The sequence below is a fragment of the Thunnus albacares genome, chromosome 3 (assembly GCF_914725855.1).
Source record: "Thunnus albacares chromosome 3, fThuAlb1.1, whole genome shotgun sequence".
Taxonomy (NCBI): domain Eukaryota; kingdom Metazoa; phylum Chordata; class Actinopteri; order Scombriformes; family Scombridae; genus Thunnus; species Thunnus albacares.
The window spans coordinates 35,235,874-35,259,787 of record NC_058108.1 but is presented as its reverse complement, the minus strand read 5'-3'; the positions used below and the strand labels follow the sequence as shown (position 1 = coordinate 35,259,787).

At 39.4% G+C, this 23,914-nt stretch overlaps 1 protein-coding gene and 1 long non-coding RNA gene across 2 annotated transcripts; both read left to right on the top strand.

The window, feature by feature from the left end:
- Positions 1-5,904: 5,904 nt before the first annotated feature.
- Positions 5,905-8,156, top strand: LOC122974010. Its single transcript, XM_044341844.1, has 3 exons — positions 5,905-6,334; positions 6,709-6,735; positions 7,098-8,156. The coding sequence occupies exons 1-3, from the start codon at positions 6,195-6,197 to the stop codon at positions 7,780-7,782; spliced, it is 852 nt and encodes a 283-aa protein (XP_044197779.1). The 5' UTR covers positions 5,905-6,194; the 3' UTR covers positions 7,783-8,156.
- A 9,306-nt stretch (positions 8,157-17,462) lies between these two features.
- Positions 17,463-23,297, top strand: LOC122974027. Its single transcript, XR_006400203.1, has 4 exons — positions 17,463-17,624; positions 19,507-19,575; positions 20,530-20,645; positions 23,046-23,297. It is a non-coding gene; the product is annotated as an uncharacterized LOC122974027 (long non-coding RNA).
- Positions 23,298-23,914: the final 617 nt, after the last annotated feature.

Sequence of the window (23,914 nt, the reverse complement as noted above, 5' to 3'; positions counted from 1 at the left end):
CCTTGGATACTGTGTAGCCTAATATTAAATATGAAATATAAGATAAGATAAGAAGATATAAGATAACAGCATAAAAATATGAAAATAACACAATATGTACACCTTACAACTATTAAATAAGGGTAAAATTACTGACAAAATTATATTCTATATTACAAGATTTTGCTATTAGACATAGTGACCATTTAAAGCTCAAATGATGTATTTAATGTAACATGCTAGAGGCAGATGTTACATCAGTCAGTCAGTACTCTTTCCCCAGCACTTTCAAGTTAATGTCCAGGATACCATAGTAGGGCACACTCTGACCTGCCTCTATGGGTATTTTAGAGGACTGTAGCTTTTGTTTCTGAAGGACATGGTGGTTGTGCCAGTATCAGTGAGTAATACTGGTTATCTGAGAGCCAGAATCAATGAGAGCTCTGCACTTTATTCCGTTGACTTCCACCTCCCCCTCATTTCTGGGCCACACTAAAGGGGTGTCCCCTCCTCTGTCACCAGTTGTGTTCACCTGCAGTGGGTCTTGCTGCTTGCCTATGGTTGCCCCAGTTACCATGAGCTCTAGACGTTTAAAGGCTGAGCTGAGTGATGTGTGGGCTCTGGGGTTGGTGAGCCCAGGCCAGATTGGGATCTGGGAACATTGCTCTGCAGACCTGGGCTATACGTCCTTACTTCCCACACTGGTAGCATGTAACACTTGAGCTCTGGTTTGTAGTTCCAGGAGATGGCAGGACTCTTGGTGGGGGAACAGGGGGTGGAGCAGCAATTTTCGATTCAGGTGAGACAACTTGGCCGTGATTTCCTCTTAGCTAAGAGCCAATTTCTTGACCATCTCTGTCAACTTTGACCACTCTGCAGTATGTTTTGTCCTTTCTGTCTTCACATTTGTATCACACCCTGATGTGACATGCACCCTGGCATATGTTTTCTTTGGCTTGTGTTGTGACTGGAACTTCTTAGTTTCTTTTGCTAGATTTCTGAGCTCCACTTGCAGCTCTCGGAAGCTCAAAAGCCTGGACTTCATTGGTGAAATCTTTGCATACACCTCCTCGTCATTAAGCCCTCTTAGGAACTGCTGGATGAGTTTCCTGACCTCTGGCTATGGATCTAGGGTGCCTTGTGTGTCACTGTTCTCTGCCCTCAGTTCCTCAAATGCCCTCTCATGGGTTTGGTCATGGGGAGGTAGATTCAGAAGCAGCTTCCTGGCCTCACCACTAAGGTGTCGCACAACAGTGGAAAAGTGGAGGTGCGTTGGGAGCTCTATTGCCTCCAGAAGATACTGCATGTCATGAATCCAGTCCTCTACAGGTATCTTGCTATCGGAATTACCAGTGAAGACTTGGACCTTCTTCATCTGATGAGTCTGCATGAAACCACCATCGGCAGCCAATGGAAGGACTGGGTTGGTTATGGCTCTGACAGGAGTCTTTAATGGTGACTCGGACAGGTGTGGGGTGGAGGATGGAGGTAGAAGTGTAGGTTGTGGGAGTGCATTGGGGTACATGCTGACTTGAGGGTTGGAAACAGGTGTCAGTAAATGTACTGGGGCAGGGGCATGTGCGGGCACTGTGTGATAAAAGCTGCATAGGTCACATTCAGAGGGGTGGGCGCAGTTGTGTTGGGGCCCCATGCACCGGTAACAGATGGGACCTTGGGGGCTACTTCACCACGGGCCAAGTCCTGAGAGCAGTGGGCAGCAGCTTACAACGTGTGCAACTGGGGGGTTGGTCCATACTCTGAAGCTTGGAGGGTCTGCCCAGCAGAAGGGGGTTATTCGTAATGTTCATTGTCTGTAGTGTTTGAAAACTTGGCATGGGAACCTGGGGCACAGGAACCTGGTTCATGGTGGGCTACACTACAGTTTACATTTCTGGGAGGCTTTGAAATGACAGGGTTGCTGTGGGCCCGTGCACGCTGGCGTGGGGTGGGAGGGCAGAGGCCATTGTTGTCTGCACAGCCGGCTGTGGCACTAGAAAGGTTGCACTTGGCAGGCTGTTATCTGATCTGTTTGTTCGGTGGCTTGGTCTCATAGTTGGGCTACTATCAAAACAGCAAGGATGCCTGCACTCCAGAGCCTGGTAATGTACATGCATGAGCTGGAATGATATGGTGATCAGTATAAGGTGACAGCATTGAGGATTGTGGGGTAAGCTGTGAGCTTAGTCCTGTGTCTGTGGGCTGACAGCAGGTTTGGTGGTCTTGAGTGTGGTGCTGCAGTTGAGGATCATGAGCGTAGTGAACTGGTTGGTAAGCTTCAGCCTCACTGGTTGCTGCTGGTTCACTGTGTGGATGTCGGCCATGGCCCCCTCACTCAAAAGGTGGATTTGTGTCCTTTTTAGAGAGTCATAGTTGTGGATTGCTGCAGGCCTGGGGCAGGGTTGGATGCCTGGTGCCACCGCAGAGGGACCCTCCCGCCTTAATGGAGAATATGCATAGTCACTCAACATTTTGATTTGACTTTTAAATATATGGTAACTGATGGTAAAGACTAAAGCAGCAAAATAGATGATTGTGTGTCTTGATGTTATATGTTTGTTTGTGAGCATGTAGGACTGTTATTTCTAGTATCTATTGTAATGAAATGTGTAAAACAACTATCAACTCAAAACTAAAATTTACATTAAACATTAATTAAATCCAGACTGTCAGTACACAGCTCTATGCCTAACTGAGAATAGGAATGAAATAAATGAGCAAGACTCGCTTAATATTGGTCTCAGAGTTTTCATATAGAAGGGTCTCACACAGATTATACTCATTTACCATTCGAGTAGCAGTTCGGTTTATAGGATACCATGAAAAGTCCTCAAATGAAAACACAAGTTTCACAACAGTCTTCAAAGGATATGTTGGAGAAGGTGAGTATCCTGCCGCCACAGCTTTGCAGCTGATAGTAGCTCAGTCCAACACACCGTCCACTCACAGATGGTAATACAGGTCAATACAGCAGTATAGTTGGGGATGCTGCTGTCAGTCTCTCTTATCTCTTCGGTCTCAGAGTACCACAATCCGGGTCACAGCACCAAAGATGTAACCCAAGCGTGCTGTAGCCTCTCTATACACCCTGGGACTCTGTGTTGTGTATCTTAGTGTGTGATGGGGTGATGAGTGGAGAGAAGGAAGCACGCGACACAGGAGTTCTGGATTGTGGTTGAGACCTGGCAGCACTTTATTAACTCACAACGACAGCTTTCATCTCTGTTGCTGGTTCACAACACTGGCTGCTGGTTCCGTAACAGTACGGAGTAGTGAAAGTTAACTTTTTTTTAGAAAATATGTCCTAATGCCAAAATAAACAGTGCAAAAGGAATAATCTAACTCTGACAATAACAAATTACTGCATATTTAAATTAAATAAGGCACTCTTAACATATGATTTAGTGTGAAAATAAATTAAATGACATAAGACAATTAGCAGACATTAACTGAAAAACTAATTTTTCACCCTGCACTATTTCCACTAAATGGGTCCTCTACTCATACACAGCAAGCTAACCAACATTACAGCCAATATTTACATACAAAACACAAGCGCTCACTTCTCAAACTCACGCCAGAGTGTAAGTTAACATCTTAATTAACACATTAGTTGAACAGTTCATATATTTTAGGATGCTGTAGGCCGCCATTAACACTACTTACCTTCCGAAGTAGTGAAAGTAAACTTTAAAAAAACATGGCATCCCAAACGAAATGAATTTTAGAACTACAGTGTCCTGTAAGGGACAAACAGTGATAATTGCTAAATTCTCAGGGGAATAGACAGCGCAACAGTGACACCCAGTGGCTCATTTAGGCTACTGCCTTATTATACTCTGCCTATTTGACAGCGGCCCTTCTCTCACAAGTGGCGGGAGGTTTATCAAACAAAACATGAACAAAAATGGCTCTTACATGCTGGAATGATCTGAGAGTAGTTGCCAGAGGAGACCTAAGTGACTGCTCCCAGCCAAGAAATAGTCCAGCAGCAAATAAGTGTGTTTCCCATCATGTCAAACGAAAGGCACAGGTTAGCACTGTGGATTCACAGCAAGAAGATTGCAGTTTCTTTCTGAGTGGACACTAAGGGGCGAATTCATAAAAGGATTGCGCAGCTTTTGCGGCCACTAAACAAAAGAAATAATAAACTAAATAATCTTTATGGGCATGTTTGTGTCATCATATCAGTAGTGCAATATCTTTGTGAATCGAACCTCGAGGCGGGGTAGATAGCGGCTGCAAAGATGCACAATTCACAGTGCTATCAGCTGCCTCCATCCATTCTTTGTGAATTCGCCCCTAAATGTTCTCCCCGTACTTGCGTGGTTTTCTCTGGGGTTCTCCAGTTTCCTCCCACAAAATTTTCAACAAAAATATTTGCGCTTTAATTTCTGTTGTTAAGGCTTTTCTTATCATTTACTGTCAGATACTATCAGGTCCTGTCAAGTGCTGCTGGTGGTCCGGGTCAGTACCAGTGTATTTTAACCACTGGGTGGAGACAAACAATCTATGGTACACAGTCTTCAGATAACTCTAATGTATTTTCTACTGTTTACAAGGGAGGATATCCACATTCTTTTCATAGGCCCTAAAGGACCAGTCGGTAAGATTTAGGGGGATCCAAATATTGGTAGAAATTGAATATAATATTCATAAGTACTTTGTAATTAGTGTATAATCACCTGAAAATAAGAACCGTTGTGTTTTCGTCACCTTAGAATGAGCCCTTTATATCTACATAGGGAGCGGATCCTCTTCCACGGAGGCCGCCATGTTGCACTGCCATGTTTCTACAGACAAACCGAACATTGGCTCCAAAGAGGGACTTTCGTGGTTTTTGCGAGTTTTGCGGCCACCGTAAGGGGGTATTCAGTTGTTGCAATCTGCAACCTCACCTCACTGCCACTAAATCCTACACACTAGTCCTTTAAGTACAAGAAATTTGATGAATGTAGTTGAAACTAGCTCCACCTCCAATAGCTACAACAGCAACATGCTGCTCTAACACTGATGCTTCACTGTTAATAATCTAATGATGTCATATATAATAATATATCAGTCAGAGGGACCAAACCACTACTTTTACTGCAATACTTTAACTACATCAAGCTCATAATACTTATGTACTTTTACTGCAACACTTTAACTACATCAAGCTCATAATACTTAAGTAGGATTTTTCATGCAGGAATTTTAATTGTAATGGAATATTTTTACATTGCTGTATCAGTACTTTTACTTAAGTAAAGGATCTGAGTACGTGGAAATGCTTTGAAGACTTAATTTACCTTTTTCAAACAATTGTTTATGTCCCCAACGGGACTTTCTCTTCATCCAACTGTCTAAGACATTATGGTCACAGAGTCAGATGACTTGGCAACAATGAAAAACATCTAAGTTTACAATTAATTTATGTCTGAGTGGTAATCAGTCCCTCCAGGAAATTGTGATTTTGTGTTCACAATAATTAATGCAGAGTCAAGAAAGCTTGCCATTTTGCTAAATTATCGCAACTTTTCCACATGAAATGGCCAAATCAGCAGACTGTTTGATTTAGACCAATTGTGTCGTGGTAACTTATGTCATCACAGTGTGATGAATGCACAATAAAGGCAACTCAAGTACAGTATTTTCTTTTATATAACTCTGAGCCCATGGTTCTCATGTTCCGAGAATAAATTTAAAAATAAGCACTGAAATATAGTTGTTTCTGTGATATACACCATGCCTTTATGGAAGTCAGTGATTACATGTGACTCTTCATTGGTAGTAATAGTAAAAATTTATTGTCATTTGCTTGCATTTTTTTTCCAATTTTCACCATTTTACTGCTAAAAAAGCACAAAAATCATTACAAATTGTATTGCAATTTTTTCAATAAGCTGCTGCAAAATCAAGCAAATTTGGCCACAGTAATCAAAAAAAACTGGGGGACTGAGGTAACAGTGAAAATGTTCCATGTTTGATATAATATATTCAGTGCAGCTTTTCCAGGCTTGATGGCAGGTTTAAGACTTAAAGAAAACTAAGACCGCAAATGTCACAAATGTCTTTAGGTCTACTTAAGAACTATAGTTGGCAGGTGACATATGGTGGTGAATCCTGTGTTTAATGACATAAAAGATCAGTACAGACAACCTGATGCACATTAAATACATTTTGAGATTGTAATGTACTTAGTCTTGTCATTTTTATTATTTTAATCTTCTGTACTGATGCTGTTTGTTAAATACACTCAGATGGCTGGCGTGCACTGGATGGCTGTAACACTGGCCGTGTTGCTGTCTGCTGGAAACAGTTTGGCTGCTGTGGACCAGAACCAACTTCGAAGAATTGTAAATGAGATCCTGAACAGGTGAATCGACTTTCTGTAGAATATATAGAGGGACGACTTTGTAGGCTTGAACACAGGATGATCCTGAGAATATGATGACCGTCCTTTTTTGCAACACCTTTGGATAAAGAATTTTTAAAAATAAGAAACTTTGAATAAAATGAGTTGGCAGATACAACATTTTTTATCCTGAGAAAACTGAATTGGGATAGTAGTATAACTTTTTATATTGCACTGGGCTGTAAAGTGTTGATCATTTCATTTTAATATTTTACCTGTTTCTGACAAATTCAATGATCAGTGCATCCTTCCATCTATCAAACTTTCTGAACTTTTGTTCTGTATCAAATGATCAAACATACTCAGTAACATTTTCTATCTGTTTCCTTTGGCAGGTTCACACCAAGCTACGGGAATGGGAGGTCAGTAAATAATGAAATAGCACTTTTTGAAAACAAGAGTTACAACATGCCTTATAGCAAAGAGACAGAAGAAGAAACTAACAGATAAGACGAAGATAATAACATGTACAAGCACACAGACTGACATTACAGAGTATATGCCCACTATGATTCTCCATATGCCAGCTACAAGATTAACTGTGATATTCAATGTTTCAAAATTTCAGTTTCTTACATTTGATGTTCAAAATGACATAATGACACTTGAGTTTGGTTTGATTGATAAACCGATACTTCCATCCATCTAACTTTCTATACTTTATTGATGTGCAGTTTTAAATGGACACCTGGTTAACATTTTGTGTGTCTGTTTCCTTTCACAGAAACTTCCCCATGTTTAGTCTGGCTGTAAGCATCCCATACAATAGTGACACCAAAATGTATGATATCAGTAAAGTCACTGACGATGGTGACCAAGTGAGGAAGACAATTGTAGATTGTGAGGTGTATACCAGCGAGAGGATGGTTGCAGCCACAGTTCTTAGATGGCCCAATGTTTTGAGGCAGTGTCCTGGAGGACGTGTGCAATGGCCTGATGTTCTGGATAAGTGTCCGAGAACAGTTAAGACCTGGGCTGATGTTGAGAGTTGGTGCTCTGGGGCAGTTAAGGACAAAAGAGCTGATCATGCAGAGTATCGTACTCTACAGCGCTTTAACACCTTGGTCAACCGCAAAGATAACAAGCAGGATTTGCTGCTTTTCTATGTTCTTGCTTCCCCATGTGATAAAAGATGTACAAGTGAATCAAGTCATTTTAACATCCTTGAAAGCATAAATCAGATTCTGAATTGGAATAATTATGCTGTTGTGTTTTCTGATGTATTCAAACCCCGTGATGGACTCATACCTGAGGATGATCTACGTGGATCCCTTGAGCGACTTGGGAGATACAGGGGTCACTTAGGGTCAGTCGGTCTGAATAATATATTCCGTTGTAACAAACAACAGTGCAGGAGCTGCTCCAGCAATAATGAAGTTGCACGGTTTTGTTTTTCAAATCATCCATAACTTGGCCCCAGCCACAACTTGCCATCCACTTCATTCATACAGCCTCAACAAGGCAGAAGTGGTCAGGGTGACCGAGGCAAACAGTGGCAGCCGAGGGGGCGAGGGCAGATGAGGGCATGGCAGAGGCTAAAAAAGGGAAAATAATAGTAAAGATGCAGGTGTTTCCTCCTCACAGAGTGGCCTTGTGCAACATGATACATTTAAATGGCCATAACTCAGCTGTCATGAGTCTGACTCTGGTTTTAAAATGTTGCACAATTCATCCTTGCAGTGCCCTAATATACTAACATTGAGGTATTCTCCAAAGATCATGGCCACCAGAGAGTCAGTTAATACTAACCTGCCATTTAGGTTAGCCTACTTGCTTGACAACTAGTACATTTACAACAAAAGTACATCTGTAGACTGATTAGGTTGGGAAAAACTTTGTTGGTAGTGGCCGTAAAGGATAGGTTCACAATTGTGTGTCCACACAGTCGTTTAGTTAAAAAATGTGTTTAAAAGTTGATGTGAAGCTTATATTCAGCTTCATCAGTCTGAGTTAGTCATATCAAGTGGATATCTGACACATTTACAGTCTTTTTAGCATCAAATTCCCTCTTTGTGTTTCCTCGGACAGTGTTTCCCTGTTGAGCTACGGTGGAAGTATAGTAACAAAAAGAGGGACTTTGGCACTAAAAAGACTGTAACATTGAAAGATATCTACTTGATTTGACTCATTTGGACGCTGAAGCTTCATATTAGCTTCAGATAAACTTTTAAATACATTTTTGCACAGAAGGAGGACTGTGGATTTTGTCCCTCATCACTTCCATTGTAAGTGCATTATGAAGGGATCTTCTAATGATCAGTACGAACAGGAGGAATGATTACAGCAAGAAAAACATGTTTCACTGTTCATTTGGGCTCCTGACTGTTGTTTTAAGACACACTTGAAAAATTGTGGACCTGTCCTTTAAATGTGAAAAACTTGTCCAACTAGAAAATTATTTTGAACTGTTTGGTTTCCAAAAGGGAGTTTCCAGTCTCTCTGATATGAAGTTAGCTTCTGTATGTTAAACTGATATTGAACAGGTAGAAAATGGTCTTTTTTGTAAACCAGACTGGGGACAATCCAGTCTGAAAACAAGTGACAGAAGCAGAAACAGAAAGAATAGTTTACTGGGTATTTCAATCATTATGACATAATAATATTATACTAATATTTCCCCCCTCAAAATATTCTTTTCATGTGATTATTATCTAATCTCTACAGTTTCTACTGATTTATTGAATTGTTTGAAAATGGTCAATACCAGCAAAAATACAACAGTACACTGTTTTTTTATTTAAGAAAATGTGCCAAAAGTCTGTAACTGTGCATAAATGTCTTTTTGTATTTACTGTACATGAGGGTGTTTCTGCTAATTACTAATAGTGGAGTTAGAAGAGACAACGAGTGCAACAATTACTGTACAATTATGACTAAAGCTTTTTATGTTCTGTCTTGTTCTCAGTAAAGCTTGGCTCAGCATCCATTTTGGTGTGTATGTATGTCAATAATTTTCAAATCTCAGTATGATAATCATCATTTCACACTGCTGTCTGTCTGCCAGAGGATCTTTTTGAATGCAACCACTGCAGGGAGCCAAAGTTTAAACTCAGAGTCTTTATTTTTCTTCAGCAGGTGAAGTGTCATTAACAGTGTCTGTGTGGCCAAGATAATGTAACATCCTACAACACTGTATATTATGCTTTACAACAACATCAGTAACTGTGGATAGTTCAGTTTTAAGTAAAAGATTAATATCTATATATATATATATATATGGTGGTGGTGGTGGTGGTATGTCTTCCTCAAGCTTGGGTCCTCTACCAGAGGCCTGCTGGGAGTTTGAGGGTTCTGTGCAGTATCTTAGCTGTTCCTAGGACTGTGCTCTTCTGGACAGACCTCAGATGTTGTATCTGGAATCTGCTGGAGCCACTCTCCCAGTTTGTGGGTCACAGCCCCCAGTGCTCCCATTACCACTGGCACCACTGTTGCCTTTAATCCCCACATCTTTTCTAGCTCCTCTTTCAGCCCTTAGCATCTTAGCTTGGTCATTCTCAACCACCTTAGGAGGTGTCTTCCACTCTGAACTTGGGACTTCCAGCCCATATTCAGTGCAGATGTTCCTGTGCACTATGCCAGCCACATGGTTATGGCGTTCCATGTACGCTAATATGTTAATATATTATGCATATATATATGTGAATTGTTAAGAGTCTAATTTTTTGAGTTTTTTTGCAAAATAATATCAATGTATGAACACAAAAACAGTGAGTGGGTACTTACTAATTAAACCAACTTAAGACTTTTTCATTTTTTTCTGATAATTTGTATGAAATTGCACCATCGTCTCTGTAAAATATCCAAATAAATAGCTGCAAATTACCCAGAAAATTTCTGGGAAATTAGTTTAAAAATAAGGGACCTGTTTCCCAAAACACCATTTTTACTTTTTACCCGTTCCTACAATATATATATATATTTTTTCATGGAGGTGTTTGTGTATTTACTTCTGTTCCCACGCTCTAAAAATGTCTTCCTCTTCTCCCAGACAGCAGGCTGCTATTTCTTCTGCATTTGGGCCAAAAATCTCCATCTTTAATCTGCAAGTCATGATGAACAGAAAGACTTGTTTTTTCTGCCTAAAACACAAAACATTTTCTCACAGAGGCAGCAAGAAATTGCTAAAAGTTTTTACATCCTGGACACAGTCAAGGAGGGACCTAACTGTGTTATTATTGTTATCGCCATAGCTGAGTGTCATCCGTGTAGAAATGTTAGAAAATATTGTGTAAAATAAAATGGGCCCTAAAATGGAGCCTTGAAGTACCACAGGTGATGGGAGCAGAGGAGAAGGAGAGGTTTCCAGTTTTGACAGAAAATTATCTATCTGCTCTGTAGGAGGCGAACCACCGGAGGGTAAAAACTCTGAGTTTGTTTCACCCTGAAATGAGGCTCTGCCTTTTATTTACCTGTTGCCATGGTGACTCATAGTATCGGAGCTCCATTGATGATGGCTTTTTTCATTCATCACACATGAGCGTAACTCAGAGTGAACATACTCAGAGTTGATTGAACTGACTCTGATCAGCTGTTGTGAAACCGAAAACTCTGAGTTTCCCATCTCGGGGTTCATCAACTCAGAATTCAGAGTTTGACTCAGAGTTTGTTGAACCTGCTATCTGAAACAGGCCCTTTGTCCAAGCCAAAATGAAAATAATCAACTGTCCAATCAAAACCTGGGGCGCAAAAACATGTGTGGAGCTTAACATATCTGACACAAGCTGATGGCAGCCATGGTGGACAGCCTTTTATGTTGAACCATTTACGCTGGACAGCACTGAAATAAAAAATGCTTTTTCATTTTATTTTCTGTGATGTGATTTCATTGTACTGTGGTATGGAAAATGAATTGTCATAAGGTAAAACAAATCATCCAGTTATTAAAAACAAAAAGCTAAATAATAGTTATTTCACATATGTTTATGTACATATATGGTGTTCATCCCTCCAGAAGAGTTCAAGAGACTGTAGAATCAATGCCAAGGCTGATGAACACCATTCTTCAAAAAGATATTCTCTCATTTAGTGCTTTGATGATGGTGGTGGAGAACGCTGTCTAACATGTCAGTCCTAAATCTCCCATAGGTGTTCAACTGGGTTGAGATCTGGTGACTGTGAAGGCCATAGCATATGATTCACATCATTTTCATACTCATCAAACCATTCAGTGACCCTTCGTGACCTGTGAATTGGGGCATTGTCATCCTGGAAGAGACCACTCCCATCAGGATAGAAATGTTTCATCATAGGATAAAGCTGATCACTCCTTTGCATTGATTTGCAGTGACCCTTCTCTCTAAGGGGACAAGTGGACCCAAATCATGCCAGCAAAATGCCCCCCACAGTATAACAGAGTCACCAGATCCCCTCACTGTAGGGGTCAAGTATTCAGACCTGGACCTGTTTTCCTTTAATTTGTCACCTGTCTGTACATTTAACAAAGTGTATTGTATTCTTTGATTGATTTGACTTTTATATGATCCAATGCTCCTGCACCATTAATGACATAAATTCTGTATATCTATAAAATGTTTGTGCTTTTAACTACATCTCTCTGCTCTTTCTACCCCATTTACCCTCCATTTCACAGCAGAAGTGTAGAAGGGAGTAAACTGACCTACACTTCCTTCTGTATTTCTATATCATCAAGTTCAATATGCAAGTCAGGATGAACAGGCAGTTTGGTTTTACTGAGATACAAAACATTTCCTCAACAAACAGCACAAGTTCTTTGAAAGACTTTTCTGAGATCAGTTCTGAGAAGTCAGCTGCAGTAAACAACATAAAGCGTCAAAAAAAAAGAAGTTATTTTGACCATATATATGCAAGTAGGCAAAAAAACATTTAAGTAAAATAAAATGTGTTCACATTATTACCACCTATTGCCTTATTTTGTGCATTTATGTAAACCTGCAGAATTATCGTAAACTCTGCAGAGTTTTTTTTAGCCTCATAGTCTTAGTTTTAAGCCACATTTACTGTGTGGTTCAAACCTTTTCAAGCAGCAGCAGGCAGCTGTTTTCAGCAAACAAGCTCTGACAAACCAACTGTTCACTACCTGCCTGCAGCATCTAAACAGCAGACAGACAAAGTCTCAGGAGTTGGTGGAGAACTACAGAAGCACATTGCACAACCTGAATGATCCCAAGGACTTCAGATGCCTGTGCAATGTTGACATACTAATACTACCATCCATGTTATTCAGTGACATTAATATCTAACATTGTTTCAAAACAAGGAGGAAAATAAAAATAAATTAAATCAAGTATAGTGTCATCAAATCAAATAATCACATCAAGTTTATTTATAAAGCACATTTAAAAACAACCAGAGTTAACCAAAGTGCTGTACAATAAAATAACGAAAGTTAATTAAAACAACATAACAAGGTAGCAGCAAAAAAAGGAGTAGAGATGACATGACAGGGGCCTTAAGTGATTTGCTTTACCCCCAGTAGAGTTGGAGGGACAAAGTGAAACCACTTCTGTCTTACTATCATTTAACTGAAGACAGTTTTGTGCCATCCAATTTTTTACATCCTGGACACAGTCAAGGAGGGACCTAACTCTGTTATTATTGTTATCGCCATAGCTGAGTGTCATCTGCGTAGAAATGTTAGAAAATATTGTATATTTGGAAGATAAAGCCTAAAAGGAGCATGTATAAGGTGAATAAAATGGGCCCTAAAATGGAGCCTTGAAGTACTCCACAGGTGATGAGAGCAGAGGAGAAGGAGAGGTTTCCAGTTTTGACAGAAAATTATTTATCTGCTCTGTAGGAGGCGAACCACTGGAGGGTAAAAACTCTGAGTTTGGTTCACCCTGAAATGAGGGAAAATCTGGGTTTTCAGTGCACATCAGTCATTTGAACAGCGGTTTTTGCTCTCACATTCACATATTACACAGCGTGAATTCGGCCTCAGCTCAGAATAAAACCTCTGCATGTCCTTCTGTTATAACACTGTGACTGAGTTTGTTAGAGCAGCTCCTGCACTGAAAGATTTAATGCACATGTGTAATCTCAGTTTAAATTTAAACAATCAGTATGAAGCTTTAGACACATAGAATCAATGAATAATTATCTCTATCACTCATGATGTGGACCATCACTCCTATAATATTGGAGATTATATATTAATATGCTGAGTGAGCGGGATTGTGGTGCAGCTGCATAACGTAGTTTGAAAGTGAGATTTTTAAATAGGGAGCATAATCTTAATGTGTTTTAACAGCATTTCAGTGAAAATTTTTAAATGTACTACATTTGTTGAAGTAGCTGAAATAAAGTCACTGAATGCTGTTGAGCTGAAATACAAATAGACGTCTAACAGTTTAAAATATTCTGTATTTAGCTGCAGCCTGATACACAGTCAGATTCCACTTTATCATCATTAAGGAAATGTAAGTCTGGTAAATGATGGATTTATGGACAACACTCAATAAAACTTTAGTGTGTTAACTTTTCCTGCTCTGACTCAAGCTCTTTTTTTTTAAAGACATGTGCAGTGTCCACATACACATGCATTAATATCTCTACGTCCACTGGATTAAAATGGAGGCTCTGCCTTTTATTTACCTGTTGCCATGGTGACTCATAGTATCGGAGCTCCATTGATGATGGCTTGTTTTATTCATCACGCACGAGTGTAACTCAGAGTGAACATACTCAGAGTTGATTGAACTGACTCTGATCAGCTGTTGTGAAACCGAAAACTCTGAGTTTCCCATCTTGGGGTTCATCAACTCAGAATTCAGAGTTTGACTCAGAGTTTGTTGAACCTGCTATCTGAAACAGGCCCTTTGTCCAAGCCAAAATGAAAACAATCAACTGTCCAATCAAAACCTGGGGCGCAGAAACATGTGTGGAGCTTAGCATCTCTGACACAAGCTGATGGCAGCCATGGTGGACAGCCTTTCATGTTGAACCATTTACGCTGGACAGCACTGAAATAAAAAATGCTTTTTCCTCTTTATTTTCTGTGATGTGATTTCATTGTACTGTGGTATGGAAAATGAATTGTCATAAGGTAAAACAAATCATCCAGTTATTAAAAACAAAAAGCTAAATAATAGTTATTTCACATATGTTTATGTACATATATGGTGTTCATCCCTCCAGAAGAGTTCCAGAGACTGTAGAATCAATGCCAAGGCTGATGAACACCATTCTTCAAAAAGATATTCCCTCATTCAATGCTTTGATGATGGTGATGGAGAGCGCTGTCTAACACATCAGTCCAAAATGTCCCATAGGTGTTCAACTGGGTTGAGATCTGGTGACTGTGAAGGTCGTAGCATATGATTCACATCATTTTCATACTCATCAAACCATTCAGTGACCCTTCGTGACCTGTGAATTGGGGCCCTTCTCTCTAAGGGGACAAGTGGACCAAAACCATGCCAGCAAAATGCCCCCCACAGTATAACAGAGTCACCAGATCCCCTCACTGTAGGGGTCAAGTATTCAGACCTGGACCTGTTTTCCTTTAATTTGTCACCTGTCTGTACATTAAACAAAGTGTATTGTATTCTCTGATTGATTTGACTTTCATAAGATCCAATCTCCCTGCACCATTAATGACATAAATTCTGTAAAACTATAAAATGTTTGTGCTTTTAACTACATCTCTCTGCTCTTTCTACCCCATTTACCCTCCATTTCACAGCAGAAGTGTAGAAGGGAGTAAACTGACCTGCACTTCCTTCTGTATTTCTATATCATCAAGTTCAATCTGCAAGTCAAGATGAACAGGCAGTTTGGTTTTACTGAGATACAAAACATTTCCTCAACAAACAGCACAAGTTCTCCGAAAGACTTTTCTGAGAAGTCAGCTGCAGTAAACAACATAAAGTGTCAAAAATACAGTTACTTTGACCATATATATACAAGTAGGCAAAAAACAAACATTTAAGTACAATAAAATGTTTTCACATTATTACCACCTATTACCTTATTTTGTGCATTTATGTAAACCTGCAGAATTATCACCAACTCTGCAGAGCTTTTTAGCCTCTTATAGCTCATAGTCTTAGTTTTAAGCCACATTTACTGTGTGGTTCAAACCTTTTCAAGCAGCAGCAGGCAGCTGTTTTCAGCAAACAAGCTCTGACAAACCAACTGTTCACTACCTGCCTGCAGCATCTAAACAGCAGACAGACAAAGTCTCAGGAGTTGGTGGAGAACTACGGAAGCACATTGCACAACCTGAATGATCCCAAGGACTTCAGATGCTATGTGCAATGTTGATATACTAATTCTACCATCCACATTATTCAGCGACATTAATATCTAACATTGTTTCCAACCAAGGAGGAAAATAAAAGTAAATTAAATCAAGTATAGTGTCATCAAATCAAATCATCAAATCAAGTTTATTTATAAAGCACATTTAAAAACAACCAGAGTTGACCAAAGTGCTGTACAATAAAATAACAAAAGTAAATGAAAACAACATAACAAGGTAGGAGCAACAAAAAGGAGTAGAGATGACATAAAATTACTATCCCATATGCATACAAAAATAAACAAATCATATTAAAACATAAAGCTTTAAGGACACTCAAAGGCCCGAGAGAACATGTGGGTCTTAAGTTTAGCCTTAAAAGTATCTACAGAAGGGGAACACTTAATTTCAAAATGTAAACTGGTCGCTGTTACTCCTTAGTCTCGATCGAGGGACAGTCAGTAGCAGCTGGTCTGAGGATCTGAGAGATCTGGGGTTGGAGAGGGGGCAGATGAGCTCAGAGATGTACTGTGGTACCAGGCTGTGTAAAGCTTCAAAAACAAATAAAAGGACCTTAAAGTCAGTCCTATACTTGACTGGTAGCCAATGCAGAGACGCCAGTACAGTTGTGATGCTGTCTCTCTTCCCGGTACCAGTTAGTAGCCTTGCAGCAGCATTCTGCACCAGCTGTAAGCGAGACAAGGATGACTGGCTAATACCCAAATAAAGAGCATTGCAGCAATCCAGTCAAGAGGAAATCAAAGCATTTGTGACAGTCTTCAAGTCATGAAATGAGAGGAACTGTTTAAGTCTGGCGATGTATCTTAGCCGGAAAAAACAACCTTTGACAACAGAGTTGATTTGTTTGTCAAATTTTACAGCTGGATTGAAAATGACACCGAGATTTCTGGCATGGGTATGAAGGTTAGGGACCAGGGGCCCTAAGTGATTGGCTATACCCCCAGTAGAGTTGGAGGGACCAAATAAAACCACTTCTGTCATACTATCATTTAACTGAAGACAGTTTTGTGCCATCCAATTTTTTACATCCTGGATGCAGTCAAGGAGGGACCTTACTGTGTTATTATTGTTATTGTCATAGCTGAGTGTCATCTGCATAGCAATGTTAGATTGAAGATAAAGCCTAAAGGGAGCATGTATAAGGTGATTAAAATGGGCCCTAAAATGGAGCCTTGAGGTACTCCGCAGGTGATGGGAGCAGACGAGGAGGAGAGGTTTCCAGTTTTGACAGAAAATGATGGAAGTGAAATAACAGATCGGATGTTATTAATTTTACTGATGAAAAAAGGCACAGGGCCAGTAGCAGCAGGGTTTAAGATTGAGTTAATTGTGTCAGTCTTGGTGTCATGAGTTAATTATTGTCATGCCTCTTACTTCTCAAACAGCAATGATTGATAACCACCTTAACTTTGTCTCATAATTAGAGATCCGGATATTTTCTCGTAACTATCAGATCTTTTCATAATTACAAGATGAGGCCTCCAGGTTTTTCTTTCTTTGGTGAATGCAACGCGCCTTCATGGAGACTAAATTAGAGCTAAAATGAGAGTGAATATTGGACTCCAAATGAATGCTAATGTTGCTGCATTTCTGCTGGTTGCATAAGTAGGTAACTGTTTGCATGTAGAACGTTAGCCATTACAACTTAATGAGGAGAGGACATGGTGGTAGCTGTTAACTGTTTGTGAGTATTGAGGTTTTTCTGTCATTTAACTTCCTAAATCAAACTGCAGAATGTCTCTCTGTCTTCTTCCTTCTTTCTAATATTTGAAAAATATGTTCAAATAAGGGCATGGTGTCTCTCTGTCTTCTTCCTTCTTTCTAATATTTGAAAAATATGTTCAAATAAGGGCATGGTGCCACTCTGAGTGTTTGGCCACGGTCAACCTCTCCTCTATAAAAAAGCCCCTTCCTCTTTATTGTGTTCACTGCAGCACCGTCCCTCCTAACACTGAGAAGAAAACAGAGCGAACAACTTCCATCAGACATCTTTCTCCAGCAAAGGAGGTAAAAAATTTTCACTTTACTGTATTTATCTTAACTCCAAAGTGGATGGTAGCAACAAGCTCAAGTGCAAATTAGAACTCAAATTATGCAACTTTAATTGAGTCTAACGTCTCCTGACACCTTGCAAAAATTTCAAATGATTTTTTAAGAAAAATTTATCAAGTCACATTAAACGGTATGGAAGTCCAGACTGGCCATGGTTGCTATTATTTTTAAAAATCCTGTCATCTGGAGATCTTGATGTTATCCATAAACACTGTGGGTACCCAACAGGGCTCTATGAGGAGGCGACAGCATGACAAGGAAGCAGTATATGAGAGTATGAGTGTGGGTAACATACTATATTTAATGGCAGAGAAATGGGTTATGCTGTGGGAATGGTTTGAGATGTTTATATGGTTTGGATATATTGGCACATTCTGACATTTTTGGACTCTGGGTTTGAAGTCATTGTAATTGTTGTGATCCAAACTGACAACAGCTGCCATCCTTCACAAAGGAGCAAACTACAAACTCCAAAGACAGATAAATCTACTTTAGCACGTTATCATGTTAACATTTTTAATTTATTTTTCAAATTTTTAATAATAACTGGCTTTGGAGTAAGTGTGCGGGCGTCACTCTCTTTCTATTGGTGCTGACCTTTAACAGCCCTACAACTACGTGAAGTACGCATAATTACAGCCCTTCTATCGTGTTAGCATGTCAAACATTATACACTGAAAGCAGCATGCTGAAAGGTTAACTGTAAGCGTTTTAATGTGCTGATACCATAACGTGACAACCTCAGCTGAGCATTAAGTGCAGCTGATCTTTAAAGGACGGGTTCACAGTTTTTCAAGTGTGTCTTAAAACAACAGTCAGGAGCCCAAATGAACATTGAAACATGTTTTTCTTGCTGTAATCATTCCTCGTGTTCATACTGACCATTAGAAGATCCCTTCATAATGCACTTACAATGTAAGTGATGGAGGACAAAATCCACAGTCCTCCTTCTGTGCAAAAATGTATTTAAAAATTTATCTGAAGCTAATATGAAGCTTCAGTGTCCAAATGAGTCAAATCAAGTAGATATCTTTCAACGTTACAGTCTTTTTAGTGCCAAAGTCCCTCTTTTTGTTACTATACTTCCACCTGCAGCTCAACAGGGAAACACTGTCCGAGGAAACACAAAGAGGGAATTTGATGTTAAAAAGACTGTAAATGTGTCAGATATCCACTTGATATGACTAACTCACACTGCTGAAGCCTCATATAAGCTTCACATCAACTTTTAAATGACTGTGTGGACACACTGTGGATTTTGGCCTCCATCACTTCCATTGAAAGCACATTTGAAGGATCTTTTAATATCCAGTATGAACAGGAGGAATGATTACAGCGAGGAAAACCTCTTTCACTGTTCATATGGACACCTGACTGTTGTTTTAAAACAGACTTGAAAAATTGTGAAGATGTCCTTTAAGTGCAGTCAATTAGATTAGCTGATTATGGCCTTTCCTCTGTCAACACCCTCAGGCCAAACTTTACATTTTTGCCCCACCAGTGGTTGGAGGCTGTCATCCTGCACAGAAGGTGATGTATGTTCCCATGCAGTGCATTAAAAACAGCCTCTAAGGATCTCAGGCTCCGAGGATACACATTACATCTCCAGAAACCTACAAAGAGAGGGGTGTTGTGGGTTATCATGTCAGTCTAACTTCAAAGCTCCCTTCACTGATAGCATCCTATCGTCTCTTGTTCTTAATCTTCAGTTTTGAATAAATTCAAGAGCAAGAATTTGAATGTTCAAATAATGGAATAGTACCACTCTAAAGGGTTTGACCATAGTCCTTCTCTTCTCTTTAAAAGTGTCTGTTCTCTCTGTCTGTATTCACTGCAGCAACACTTTACCTTCAAACACAGAAGAAGTGGACGACTTTAGAGCATCCGTCAGACATCAATCTCAAAGGTAAAAGACAAACGCTGGAGGATAACAGATTGGATTTTAGTATAAAAATGTGAATGTGTGTGTATTATAGCATGAAACAGTAGCAAGCAAGGTGAGAATGTAAATGTTTGTGTTCTGGTTTTAAGGGCAGTTCATTAACCAAGACCACTCCTTCTAGAATATGGATTTAATGGTTTATCAGGAGTGTGATGGAAGGCAGGGTGAAAAGGAGGAAGGATAGTTAGAGGGATGGTTGGAGAGGGAAGGATGGATGGGGGAAGGGAGAGGGTCGGGGGTGTGAGGATGCAGGGGTGAGGGTCGAAGTCATGGGATGCGGGATGAGGGGGTAGGGGTCGAGGGGATGAGGGTCGAGGGATGGGGAGAAAGAAGAGCAGGCGGGAAAGAGGGGAAGGAGGGAGTGGATAGGAGAGTGATAGATGAAAGGAGGAGAGGCGTCGACGTCGGGGAGGTAAGTGGGAACAGGGGGTTGAGACTCATGGTGGGGGTGCTGTCTCGATGATCCGGAATCTGTACGAGGCCCCCTGTTCCTGTGTTCGAGCGGAGAAGAGAGGAAAGTTAGCGGAGGGGTCGGGTGGGAGGGACTTGCAAGCTGAGACAAAGGGAAGAGGAGCGGATATGGTGTGTTTAAATACCCTGTGGTGCGGAAATAGGTTGCGTACAAGGCGTGGTCTTTGGTTCCCAAACTTTGTTTATAAGTCTATAAACTTCATGATGTGACACAGGGCAACGACAGGTTTCCCACCCCACTGCTTCCCAACTTGTTTGACAGTATGTTTAGAAAATGCTGCAGCTGTTTTTCTCCCTGTTGAAAGAGAGAAGAGAGAACAAGGGCTAATTTTAGGGGAATTTAAATGTGACTTTAGATGCTGTTATCATGTGAGCCTGAGATGCATGAAGTGGCTAAATGGGATCTTAGTAATGATAATGTGCTCTATTATTAATGTTTGTTTGCAGATGGCCAACCTGTGGTGGATCACTGTGACACTGACCTTCTTTCTGTCTGCTGGATGTTTGGCTGCAGTGAACCAGAACCAGCTGGCTCCTCTTATACAACAGATAAGGGCACTCGGGTGAGTCAACATCCTTTTAAGTTTCAGAAAAATGTTTCTGATATTATTATGTCGTGCAATCGTGGAAGAAGAACTCAGATCCATTACTTGAGTACAAGTACTAATACACAACGTTAAAAAATACAACTTAAGTAAAAGTACAGAAGTATTATCCGTTAAGTTTACTTAAAGTATTAAAAGTAAAAGTAATTATTTAGCAGAAAATCTGCCCCATGACATATATATACTAAATATTATGAAAACATTATACTGTTGCATCAATGTGTAAGCAGCACTACAATATATATATATTTCCTGCATAGAAATCCTACATAAGTATTAGCAACAAAATGTAGTTGAAGTATTGCAGTAAAAGTACATAAGTATTATGAGCTTGATGTAGTTAAAGTATTGCAGTAAAAGTACATAAGTATTATGAGCTTGATGTAGTTAAAGTATTGCAGTAAAAGTAGTGGTTTGGTCCCTCTGACTGATATATTATTATATATGACATCATTAGATTATTAATAGTGAAGCATCAGTGTTAGAGCAGCATGTTACTGTTGTAGCTGCTGGAGGTGGAGCTAGTTTACACTACTTTATATACAGTTAGCTAGTTTAGTCCAGTGGTTCCCAACCTAGGGGTCGGGCCCCTCCAAAGGGTCAGCAGATAAATCTGAGGGGTGGTGAGATGATTAATGGGAGAGGAAAGAAGAAAAAACAAAGTTCTGATACACAAATCTGTTTTCAGTTTTTGGACTTTTTGTCTAATCTTTGATTTTTGCTGAAATATTGGATCATTTGAACATTTATTGAAATGAAAGCATGTGAGAAGTTTAGAGGGAAAAATCACTATTTGGTGGAGCTGTTAACAACTCATAGACATGTGAAATGTGACCCCGACTACACACTGCTTTTTGTAAGACGTCAAAAGACAAAAAGGTTGGAAACCACTGGTTTCATCTTTAACAATGTGTTGTATTTTAAAAGTTTAGCATGTGTGTTTTTAATGTATAATTATAATTTGAAAAGTAAAGATAAATGTGGTCCAGCAAAAAGTACAATAACAATAATGGAAATACTCAAGTAAAGTACAAGTACCTCATAATTGTACTTAAGTACAGTACTTGAATAAATGTACTTAGTTACTTTCCACCATAGATATTGTGTCTATTTGAAGTGTCTGTGATCTGGACTTAAAACCTTTGTTAACATGATATGAACAGCAAATGTAAGTTCCTTGATGCTGTTCTATTATTTGGGCATCAGAACATATTTAGCTCTGCACACAACTATTAAAACAACAAAGGTCCCTGGCTTGAATCGAACCAGGGACGTTGCAGTTATGAGGAATAGGTTTTAACTGTTAGGCCATCAGGATGACCCTCTACTCAACATTTTCTGTTGTTGTATTGTTTTTCTTTGACAGGGAAGGCATAAACGTTATGTACAGTGTGGCTGTAAGCACGCCCAAGGACACATATAAAATAAAGGAAGAGTATCAACCCCAAATTTCCCAAATAAATGATGTTAATAATGGTAAAATGTACAATAATAAGAGACTAGTGGTCGCCATAAAACATGAACAAAATGTAAAACAAAAGTGGGTCATTTTGGAGGAACTTGAAAAAAATCAACTCGAGGGTGGTCATTTGTTGGTCATCTTCTCTTATGCCTCTCCATGTGAAACTGTGCAAAGCTAGGGGGTGATCATAGTATCCTTGACAAGATTGGCAACATCATTAAAACCAACAAATGGACAAATTATGCATTTGTGTTTGAAAAAGTATTCCTGCCTGGTGGACAATATGATAAAACAATTCCCACAAAAACAGAAAAAGCCCTCAAGAATATTGGAGATTCTATTGGTGGTCTTGCAAACATATTTTGCTGTTATGACCCAAAAGCGAACACTGGTTTTAAGTGTTTTAGCTGCTCCAGCGGTGGAGAGGTTACAGAAGATTGTGTTAAATATGATGCATAAACTTGTCCCAGCCACAGCAGGGGTTGAGGTAGAGGTGTCAGAGGGTAGAAAAGTTCTGGGGACCAAAGTGATTCAGATCAAATGGATTCGTTAGAACCTGAACACCCTCACCCTCAAGATTATCTGCACCATGCAAAGCTGCTCTTCAGCATTTTCATTACTTTCATTTTTACTGGTAAACCTGACTCAGTTTAGAGATAATTTCCTGTAATTGGTTTGAATTATTCAGAAATGAACAGATTTTCATATTTACATTTTTCTATCCAACAATCCATCAATTTTAAAAATAAATTAAAAAAACAGTTCCTAAATCAAATCATGAATTCAATTCTTCAATTTCTATTGATTACACAGATCACAAATGTATTTTTATTATTTATTTATTTTCTTATTTTTAATCTTACTTAACATTTTCTGTTGTGTTGTTTTTTTGACAGGAACCAGATACATGGAATGTACAGTGTGGCTGTAAGCATCCACACTCCTACGGAGAAAAATGCTAAATATAAAATAGAGGAAACATTTCTGCCCTGCCCAGACGACATAAACAAAATTAATGGTGGTCAAGTGTACAGTAATAACAGACTAGTTGCTGCAATACCAAATGATGGACAACATGCAGAGCGGCGTGTTTTGGAAGAACTTAAAAAAAAAGAAAATCAATTTGATGGTGGTGATTTGTTGGTCATCTTCTCTTATGCCTCTCCATGTGATCAAAATTGTGCAAAGGAAGGGGGCAAATACAATATCCTTGACAAGATTAGAAACATCATTAACATGAAGAAATGGACGAATTATGCATTTGTGTTTGAAAAAGTATTCCTGCCTGGTGGAAAATATGATAAAACAATTCCCAGAAAAACAGAAAAAGCCCTCAAGAATATTGGGAACTCCATTGGGGGTCTTCAGAATGTATTTCGCTGTTATTACCCAAAAGCGAAATATGGTTTTTGGTGTGTTAGCTGCTCCAGTGGTGGAAAGGTTACAGGGGAATGTATTAAATATGATGCATAAACTTGTCCCAGCCACAGCAGGGGTTGAGGTAGAGGTGTCAGAGGGTAGAAAAGTTCTGGGGACCAAAGTGATTCAGATCAAATGGATTCGTTAGAACCTGAACACCCTCACCCTCAAGATTATCTGCACTATGCAAAGCTGCTCTTCAGCATTTTCATTACTTTCATTTTTACTGGTAAACCTGACTCAGTTTTGAGGTAATTTCCTGTCATTGGTTTGAATTATTCAGAAATTATCAGATTTTCATATTTACATTTTTCTATCCAACAATCCATCAATTTAAAAAATAAAT

Coding starts and splice junctions, on each gene's coding strand:
- LOC122974010 (XM_044341844.1), top strand. CDS start 6,195: ATGCTGTTTGTTAAATACACTCAGATGGCTGGCGTGCACTGGATGGCT. Junction 6,335..6,708: donor GTAAATGAGATCCTGAACAG/GTGAATCGACTT, acceptor TTCCTTTGGCAG/GTTCACACCAAGCTACGGGA. Junction 6,736..7,097: donor CCAAGCTACGGGAATGGGAG/GTCAGTAAATAA, acceptor TTCCTTTCACAG/AAACTTCCCCATGTTTAGTC.